The 10,429-nt window shown below is 42.1% G+C and overlaps 1 protein-coding gene across 1 annotated transcript; it reads left to right on the top strand.

The window, feature by feature from the left end:
- Window positions 1-660: 660 nt before the first annotated feature.
- lhx6b (LIM homeobox 6b) lies at window positions 661-9,737 on the top strand. Its single transcript, XM_061671128.1, is given in 10 exon segments — window positions 661-670; window positions 3,563-3,641; window positions 3,643-3,694; window positions 3,770-3,891; window positions 7,028-7,248; window positions 7,500-7,600; window positions 8,061-8,156; window positions 8,239-8,355; window positions 8,357-8,441; window positions 9,581-9,737. Coding segments are annotated over 10 exon segments (969 nt in total). The 3' UTR covers window positions 9,667-9,737.
- The last annotated feature ends 692 nt before the right edge of the window (window positions 9,738-10,429 follow it).

Below are 10,429 nucleotides of genomic sequence, written 5' to 3'. Positions count from 1 at the left end.
TGTGGAGGGAATAAATAATGTTTGCAATTGTAGCATCTTTGAGTGCCCAGAAAAGCGCTATATAATTGTAATGCATTATTATTATTGTTGTTGTGGTTGTAAAATTAGCACCAAAAACCAGTTTCACTGACTGATATGAAACAGAAAGTCGTCCATTTTGGTTTGAAGCAGTCCTTTCAGGCAAATTCCTGGGCCTCATTATGGGCCCGTTCTTCAAAACCTTAGCCTCCAACACCAGTTTCACCGATCGACGCGATATTGGATGGACATGTTTATCATGTTTATCCAGAATTGAACACGAAGCTGACCATTTCGGGGTGCATTACAGGGCCTGTACTTAGATGTGGGTGTGAGATTTGTGGTCTCCCACTTTACGAAAACATTAATTGAAAACTCCAAATTGTCCATAGGTGTCAATGTGAGTGTGAATGGTCGTTTGTCTGCAGTATATTTGCCTTGCGTTTGGATGGCGTGTACCCCAGTTCCGTTATCCAAAGTCAGCTGGGATTTGCTCCAGCTCACCTACCACGCTACTGAGGTCAAGTTCTATCGAAAATGGATGGATGGAAGTCATAATGAATGAAATTAGAGTCTGGAAATAGGATGAGGTTTGTTGGAATTAACTCTTTGATGAATGTCCCAAGGTTTGTTAGCGATGATATGTCAGTTGGTAAGAGATGAAAGAGCTAATAATTACGGCTATACAAGTAATTAGTTGGAGTTAGTTCGAGCTTATAAGTGAACAAGCTCAACGACCTCACAGGTATGTGAAAGACTTATATATTTTGTTATGTACACTAAAACTGTGCTGTTCGAAGGAAATACTAAATGGTTGTGTGCTGTGGACACTGGACAATGTTGAGTCCTGGGGTCACCAACCTTTTTGAAACTGAGAACTATTTCTTGGCTACTGATTAATGCGAAGGACTACCAGTTTGGGACACTTCTGAAAAAACAAATGTTGTCAAATGGCTTTTAGTTATACTATGTCCAATCACTGGTGAGCTATCTTCAAAACAGGCCTGGGTGCTACTCCTGTTGGTGATCCTTAATTTGATCTATCTATTAATCCTAGTAATTTCTCTTTCGTCTTTGATTCAAGGTTATTAACTTAACCTAAAGCCCCTGTAAATTGTTGAAGTATGAAATAAAACAATTGGAGTTGACAAAGCGTCCTTGAGGAACTTCTCCACCTTGTCAAGTTTAGGCAAGCTCAAATGCGAAGAAGTACGCGACAGACATGACTTCCACTGTGGACTTGGCTACCGACTCAAATGGAGGCAGCTGACTTTTCCAGCTTTTTGGAGCTACTGCCGTGTGGAATTTTTTGTCACTTTTATTTAAGGTATTTGAATGTTAAAATTACTCCAAGAAAATGAGTTTGATTTAATTTTCTTTAATTTCATTTCGGGAGTACTTTCACCACTTTTTTCTGCCTTCCCAGTTAACACATAGTGTAAGTTGTATGTGAATGCTGCTATAATGACGCTCACAAAAATTGAGACAATCAGGCTCTTTTCATGGGGCACAATTGTCTCCCGTCAATGGCCCAATCTGCATTTGGAGACTCTTCACTTTTTTTTTTTTAAACACACATTTAAGTGCACGTTCAATGAAGACATTAGCTATTAAAGTGTTTTTTCCCCACACTCCTTGATTGGCACATGAAATTGACACTCTCCTTTCAATCCATCACTAATTGCACCCGTATTTTCTCTTTTAATCGATCAGATTTTTGTGTCTAATTGCATCAAATTGTCTTCTTCTGGGTTTAAATGCACCAGAGAGAGTGTTTGTTACAGTTATTTTTTTTTTTTAGGGGAAGCCGGAAGTATTATGCGCAATGGGAGCTGCGTGGTCCGTGCATTACTACTGAGAAGTGGGCAGCCTCCCAGAGACAAAACATGGTGAGTCGCTTTGCTTTTAAAATCTTTGCATGCATGAAAATTCACATCTAAGGTAGAATTCATCTTTATATCTTAGCAGTAGAAAATGCATGTGAAGTAGAAAAAAATTTGTGTATTGTGCAAAAAAAAAAAGCCTAAAAAAGTTTAGCCCATTGCAGAACACGCTGAAATGTATTTAAATAGCAATACATAAATGACTAATAATAATAACAATAATGATAAAGACTGAATTATTCCCTAAAATGTAGGGCTTTGTAAAGTTGCAATTTCAATTTCTGGAAGTAGAATACATTTTAAAGATGAAAATGTGTGTAAAATAGAAAATTTACCGGTACGCATTTCTGGAACAATGATACTTATGGGAAGAAAAAAGAAAAAAAAAGCACTTCCAAGCCAAAAAACAAGGCTTGGATGTATTTAAAACACAAAATATGCAGAAAAATAGTATACAAAATAATACATTTTAAATCCTATAATCACATTTGTTTTGGTTATAATATCTAACAAATCTGACAAATGATATCGATTGGTAAAAGTCAAAATATATTTTATGTTTCTCTTAAAATATTCTTGAATTTGAAAACTATCCTTTGGTGGTATGATACAGTATGTTTTAAAAGGGGAAAATCCCTTAATGTTAATGAATATTCATCCCATTTAATAATGTAAATAAAACTGGTTATTACGGAAAATTATACATTTGAAACGGTGAATCACCTTTATGTCCGTGATAATCACATTCTAATAACATACTGCATTTGTGATCAAAACATTTTTAATAATATACTGTTATAATGTATATTTGTAACATTTGTAATCATTTATAGTATATTTTGAGTTATGTACATACATTTACATGTATTTACATTTTTGTAATTTATAGCATTTTTCTTCACTTTTATACCTACAGTTCATATATTTTAGATCATTTCTAATCATTTCGTACGTTTTTTTTGTGCATTTAAATTTCATGTTTTAATTTTCTCCCAAAATGTATTTATAAGTATCACATTTTTCATGCGTACATTTTATAAATGTTTACATAGATTTGTTACTAAACTGGAATTGTGTGTATGTATGTATGTATATATATATATATATATATATATATATACGTATTTATTGCGTTGTACAGCACTTCGGTGTACTGTGTGTGCTTTTTCAGTGCTTAACAAATACAGTTGGATTGGGATATATTTAATAAATTTCATAATTATATGTATATTTATATTTTGTATGAAAATAAACTAAAATCAGCTTGATTATAATACTATGATTTTATGCTTTTATTAAAATGTACAATTATTAAATCCATCCATCCATCCATCCATTTTCTGAGCCGCTTCTCCTCACTAGGGTCGCGGGCGTGCTGGAGCCTATCCCAGCTGTCATCGGGCAGGAGGCGGGGTACACCCTGAACTAGTTGCCAGCCAATCACAGGGCACATACAAACAAAGCAAATTCCACACAGGCAGGACCGGGGATTGAACCCGGGTCCTCAGAACTGTGAGGCTGACGCTCTAACCAGTCGACCACCGTGCCGCCCGATTGTTAAATATTTAAAAAAAATAATAATAATAATAAAATAAAAAATATATATAAAAAAACAATTTTGTGTTACATTACACATACTGTACTGCTCACCTCTGCCGCAGTCCAAGCCAGAGGTAAAGGAGGAGGCCCGAGTCCCCTGTCGCTGCTCTCCTCGGGAGATCGAGAAGCCTCAGCAGCGGCTGCAGCTGTGCGCCAGCTGCGGTGTGGCTATCCACGACCGATATCTGCTCAAGGTCCACACACGCACATGCCACCGTTTATTCATTTCAGCTCATTTTAACTGATATTTTTTTGTCTGTGTATTTAAGGTGAATGAACACCACTGGCATTTGGGCTGCCTAGAGTGCTCCGTGTGCAGGACTTCACTGCGCCAGCAAAGCAGTTGCTACGTCAAGAACAAACAAGTCTACTGCAAACTAGACTACTTCAGGTAAGACAAAACAAACAATTTCTGTACAAACTGCGTGAGAATGCTGAAGAGCTGAACTCAAATGATGTGTACTTAATTGTCAAAGTAATGCAAGACTTGAGGTTGGAATGGTTTGAATCTGCTAAGAAATTTAGAATGAAGAGGTAATTATGTAAAATATCTCTATTTGAGAATTTTACTGTGGAAAATTTGGGAAATATTTTCCAAGATGCACTGAATAGCTGAACAGTTTGAAGTTGGAATGGTGTGAATCAGTCAAAAATGTGGAAGAAGGACGTGTGTGTGTGTGTGTGTATATATATATATATTTATATATACACACACACAGTACACAAAAGTACTAGACTGGCATGCCAGCAGTTCAGACCTGTGTCCCATTGAAAATGTGTGGTGCATTATGAAGCGCAAAATATGACAACAGAGACCCCAGACTGTTGAGCAACTGAAATTGTACATCACGCGAGAATGGAGTCGGAGTCGGGTAATCCGATTAGTCTGCGTGTGAGCGTCTGGGCATGCGCCGTGGCCTGCAGCAGCTCCTTACAGGCAATGTTGTACCTAAACGAGTCTAAGGAACGAAAGTTCATGAACTAGTTCATATTCTGGGCGAACGTGAATTGAACTTAATTCATGTCTGCCTGATGAACGTAACTGAGAACGCGCTTATTCTGGGATCAAAGAACGGTTTTCGAACGAAAGTTCATTTTCAAGGTTTATTGCAAGAGGAAATGGAGATGATCCTTGAGACGTGCTGGCGGGTTGTAGAGGCAGGGAACGCATGGCAGTAGTGATGGTGAGATGAAGCCCCATGAAGCATCGATACTTTCAGTCAACTGTGCCGGCACACGTGCAGACACGTCATTGGGAATCATTTATTCTATGGCGGCATCAAGAGGTCAATAAAATGTACTACAATCTAGTTGCCACCTACAAAACAAGTGATAGGACCACAGTATTAGAAATAGGAATGCACTTTTGTTACTTGTAGTAGTGCTTGTAATTAAATAAAGAGAATTAAAACCCCAATCATTTTCATTGGCTTTTATTCCCAGAAGGTAGTTTCTCCAAAGAGCCAGGACAAAGGCGTTTCTGCTTTTTTGTAAGGATTTCTCCTGCTTTGGGGAAGAAAGAGAGAGAGAGAGAGGGGGAAAGAAAAATCCTCTCACATGCCAACCAGTGTGAATAAATTTGGAAAATAGTTTCTTTGCGCTCTCCAGTACTGCAGTGGGTCCTCCTTTCTGTCCATGTTTGGTTCTGGCAGGTATTTCTGTACTTCGATTGTTGCGTTTACTGCCAGTGATGTAGCCGTGGGAGTTTTACTTTGCCGAATGGATCTATCTAAGCGATGCCACAGTTGCGTTTCGCTGTGCCTTTATGTTTCAAATGACACGCGGTTCACGCGCCAAACCTGCAAACCACTTCCTGAATCAGTCACGTGGTACGGTGCTTTGGGAAGGTTCGAAGGTCATCGCTTACGTCATCAAACCACGCGCCGAACCACACTTCGCCTGGATTTTTGCTGATTAGTCGACACGCACTTTGAAGCCTCGACACGGACCGTAACGTCACTACATGGCGGGCGGCGGGGAGAAAAGGCGAAAGGCTTGGCGGCGTGGTGGAAAAAGTCAACTCGGCGGGGGACACGGAGGAAGCACTCAGGACAAGGAGAAACATGGAGGTCAGAAAGATAGCGAGGAATGGCGTAGCTTACGTGAATGCTTGAGAGCCGTTATACCACAGGAGAACATTAATACTCTGGCAGTGGAGTCTTGGAACTGGCAGGCTTAAATGCAGATGATGATGATGATGATGATGAAGGCTGATTGGTGACAGGTGCGCGGCCGAGGAGGCGCTGATTACTGGGAAGAGAGAGAGAGAGAGAGAGAGAGAGAGAAAGAGAGAAAGAAAGAGAAAGAGAGCGCAAAAGCGCCACCCAAGCTCCAACAAAAAGACTGCAGGGCAGAGCACATGACAAGTTGCAGTTGGCTACCTGTGTGGACTGAATGGGTGGCAACAATGGGGAAATGAAATGCTAGTATTTTGAGGGTAATAGCCTGTCAACAACTAATTGAAAAAACAACAACTATGAAGTAGTTCATTTTTGGAACTGTGAACTTAGTTCACAATTTTGAATTATGAACTGAACTAGTTCATTTTGGGAACGGTGAACTGAACTTTGAATTAGTATAGAAAATGAACTTACCCAACACTGCTTAGAGGGGGCGTTTTCATTTAGTATTTGTGTTTGACTGTCCCATTCAAGAAACATCTGAAAGTGCATTGAGCGACCGTGACTCTCTTGGCCCACATTCCAGGGTATTACAGTACCTTAATTGCGCCAATTTCTTTTTTTTTTTTTTTTTTTTGGTCTTCATTCAGGTAGTGGCATATCCGAAGCTCGCTCATAACTCAATTTTTGAATCAACGCAAAGTAAAAACAAATCTACCAAGCGACAGCTCATGACTGGAAACACACGTAAACTGGGGCTACGTTCACACCGGACGCGAACCTTCACCTCACACCCCTCGCATGACTTTGATAGTGGGGTTATTTATACACTGAATGAGCATTCATTTCATTTGAGGCACATTGATATGCTCCTCCCACCTCTGTCCTCTTCAACGGGTTGTCAGCGCGCTCAGGTCCGAAGACGGTGTGCTGTGAGCGGTCACGGCCAGCATGACAAGTCACCCTGGCTGGTTTCTTAGATTATTTTTTTTCTTCCTAATTTTACTCCGCTTTCCAGCACCGTCGGCCCTTAAATCTCATGGCTGACGACAAAGCACTGTGAGCAGCCACGGCCAGCACGAGGAGTCACCCCTCCTAGTTTTACTCTCCATTCTAGTCCCGTGACTCTCTTGGGTGGCAACGAAGCGCTTTGAGCAGCTGCCGCATCCAGTGAGACTTCCCGTCCCCCGCAGGTTGGCCCTTTGCACACCATTCTCAAAGCTGATTGGCTGTCGCGACGTGATTTGTGGCTTGTACTGTAGTGGAGAGATTCACGCCTATTTACGCGAACTGCATTGACTTTATATGTAATCACGTCGCCCAAATGGTTAAATTCACGTCCGGTGTGAACACAGCATTAGTCAAGATACCACTGTACTGATTTAACAATATTCCCGTGTTGTGTAGCAGGTTTGGCACTCAGTGCACCCAGTGCGGCCGTCAGGTGTACGCCAGCGACTGGGTGCGGCGGGCGCGGGGCAGCATTTACCACCTGGCCTGCTTTGCCTGCTTTTCCTGCAAACGCCAGCTGTCCACGGGCGAGGAGTTTGGTCTGGTAGAGGGTAGGGTGCTATGCCGCGCCCACTACGACGTCGTGCTGGACAACCTGCGCAGGGCTGCCCAAAACGGTACAGTTCAAGAATCGTAGTAGGCGCCGAAAAAAAATGTGTGGCTAGTGCGAGAAGCTTGCATAGTAATCTACATCCTTATTCTCCGCTGAGTTTCGACAACTCAAATGCACGACACTGGGCACAGGCAATCTTAATCAAAATTTCACTGTAAAACGTCATCCTTAAGGGTCTGGAGCACACGGTGGCTAGCAAGAGAAGCTAACCTAACGGTCTATATATTCACTTTCCTTCACCTTCCTCCCCTGCAGGAAATGGACTGACCCTGGAGGGGGCGCTGCCTTCCGACCTGGGCTGCCAACCCAAGCCAGCCAAGAGGGCACGGACGTCGTTCACGGCGGAGCAGCTGCAGGTAGCTGGAGCTATAGACCTGACCACAAACTTGACCATAGACCATAAACTGCACCACAGAACATAATCTTGACCATAGACTTCCCCATACGCCATAGACTTGACTTGACGGCCATATTGGTGCATTTTGTTGACTGGGGGTTGTTTTTTTGTTGTTGTTTTTTTTTTTGGGGGGGGGCAATGTCGCCGAAAAAATTTACCCCCACACAGGGGGGCACTTTGCCTAAAATAGGGGCACTTCTTTAATAAGTCCCTCCCCCGCTGCCCGTTCGGGCGCCTCTGGATGTAGCTCATTTTCAAAAAGGTTGGTGACCATATACCATAAACTCAACCATAGACCATAACCCTCACCATACACCTAACCATGGACCAGATCATAGACCATAAATTCGACCACAGGCCTGACCACATAAAGGCTGATCTGCATTAATTATTCCAATATGTATGTGTTTGTGGTGGAGGTGATGCAGCGCCAGTTTGCCCAGGACAACAATCCTGATGCTCTTACGCTTCAGAAACTGGCGGAAATGACGGGACTGAGTCGGCGGGTCATACAGGTACAAACCTTAATGATACCGAAAAAGAAATTGAAACTCAAATTAATTAAATAAACTTGACAAAATGTGTGGTTTGCTACAGGTTTGGTTCCAGAACTGTCGTGCTCGCCACAAAAAGCAGCATCCTCTTCTTCCACCACCTACCAGTGGATTCCCCCATCAGAGCTCCTCACTGGCCATGAAGCCCTCCTCCTCTTCCACCTCCCTCCACGAACACCACAGCCACCTCTCCTCCTGCATCAGCCCAGACAGACGTCTACTTGGCCCGGCATGGATACCTAGACAGTAAGCCATTTGATTTAACTACATCTACTTACCTACCTACCTACGTGCCTAAATTACCCACTCAAATTATCACCCATCATATACTGTAGCTACCTACCCACGTATCGAACCATCCACCTAATCATCCTCTACCTTCCCACCCATCCTAATTACCCCTCTTGGTAACTATCTACCCACCCATCTTTTTTTGTCACGGGCCACATCGCAGTTATGGTTCCACTCAGAGGGCCGTTATGGCTGCAAACCCATATGAATGTATGATTGCCTCATATTATTACATATACACAAATTAATGGATAATTACTTTTGAAATCAAAAGCCAGTAAAAACTGTTTGTTCAACTACAGTATGAATCAATTTTATTTTAAAAGTGGGGTTCGAAAGAAAAAAAATGCCTGCAATATCTCAGTATTTTTTAAAGTGAAGCCAATTTGGAAGTTTGGTATTTTAGCAAGAAACACAAAGTCGATGTACACTCTCGCGGGCCACATAAAATGACGTGGCGGGCCAGATCTGGCCCCCGGGCCACCAGTTTGATACCTGTTATCTACCTAGACATTTACTGCGTCCACCATCCTACCCACCTAATCTAATGGCCTATTTAGCGAACGACCTACCCACCGTGCTATTACTTATACCTACCCATCCACCTAGTTACTTAGACATCTACCTACCTATCCAACCTACCTACTTGTACCTACTCACTAACTACCTTTCTACCCATCCTTTGCCTATCTGTACCTACCCACATCCACCTGCTTAACCACCCAATCTAACTGCCCATCTACCTACCCGCCTGTCTAATTAATTCCCTAATTATCGGTCTCTCCTTCAAACTAGCTATTAACCATTTACCCATATACCTATGTACTTAACTATTTACCAAGCTAAATACATAGCTTCTGAAGTCTTACCTACCAACCAATCCACCCAACTATGTACCATCTACAGTCCCTAACTACGTTTTTAATGACCCACACACCTAGCTACCTACCTACCAAGCCACTTACCTACCAAGAGAACCCACCCACCCACCCATCTACATATTCACCAAATCTCTACTACTGTACGCTACTGTACCTCCCCATCTATCCACCTATCAAAAATAGAGACCCATTTGTGTGATCCTCTTGCTGCAGGTCATCCCTTCTCGGCAGTTGCAGCTCCACCAGGACACTTGAGCCATCCTGGCCTCACACTACCACAAATTCCCATCAGCCGCTGACATCCTGCATCCCCACTCCACTACAACATACTGTACATGTATACACTACCAGTCAAAAGTTTGCGCACAGTTTCTCATTCAATAGCATTAGAAACTTTCTTACATATACATTTAGTGTGGACACGATTTTGGCTGCAAAAGCAAAGGCTCCGTCTCCCCTGAGTTTCAACCCTGCTCTTGAGATGACAAGAAGTGATCTCTCAGAAGACCTCAAGAAATTGTGTTGGAATATATGAGTGTAAAAGGTCAAAAAGGTAGGATGGAGCTGAATTCTAAAATGTCTTGGGAGCCAGTGGAGAGACAGATGCGAGTTCACGTGAGATGTGCACTGGTTAGAAGTGGAGCAACAGCCGTCTGAACCAATTGCAATCGAGGGAGGGAAGCCTGGCTAACACCAACGAGGAGGGCATCATAATAATCTAATCGGGTGGAGACTGTTGACCCATTATAAAATCACTGCCACACAATGTTCGGGGTGACAGATGAGGAAATCGTAGTCCACTGTGTCGAAAGCACATGTAAAGTCTACAAGAATAAGAATAGTGTAGTCCCCAGTGTCAGTAGCTGAAAACAAATAATTAAAAACTCTTAAAAATGCAGATACGGTGCTGTGGACCGGCTTAAAGCCACAATGGGAAAACCTCAAGAACTTCATGTGCATATAAAGGAGACAGTTGTACTATTACAACTTTCTCCCCAATTTCTATTTATTTATTTTTTTTACATAAAAGGGAGTGTAGAAATATACAGAAGTGTATTGCAT

This window comes from Phycodurus eques, chromosome 3 (genome assembly GCF_024500275.1).
Source record: "Phycodurus eques isolate BA_2022a chromosome 3, UOR_Pequ_1.1, whole genome shotgun sequence".
In the NCBI taxonomy this organism is placed as follows: Eukaryota; Metazoa; Chordata; class Actinopteri; order Syngnathiformes; family Syngnathidae; genus Phycodurus; species Phycodurus eques.
The sequence above is the reverse complement of the archived record's forward strand: the minus strand, read 5'-3'. Positions and strand labels throughout refer to the sequence as shown.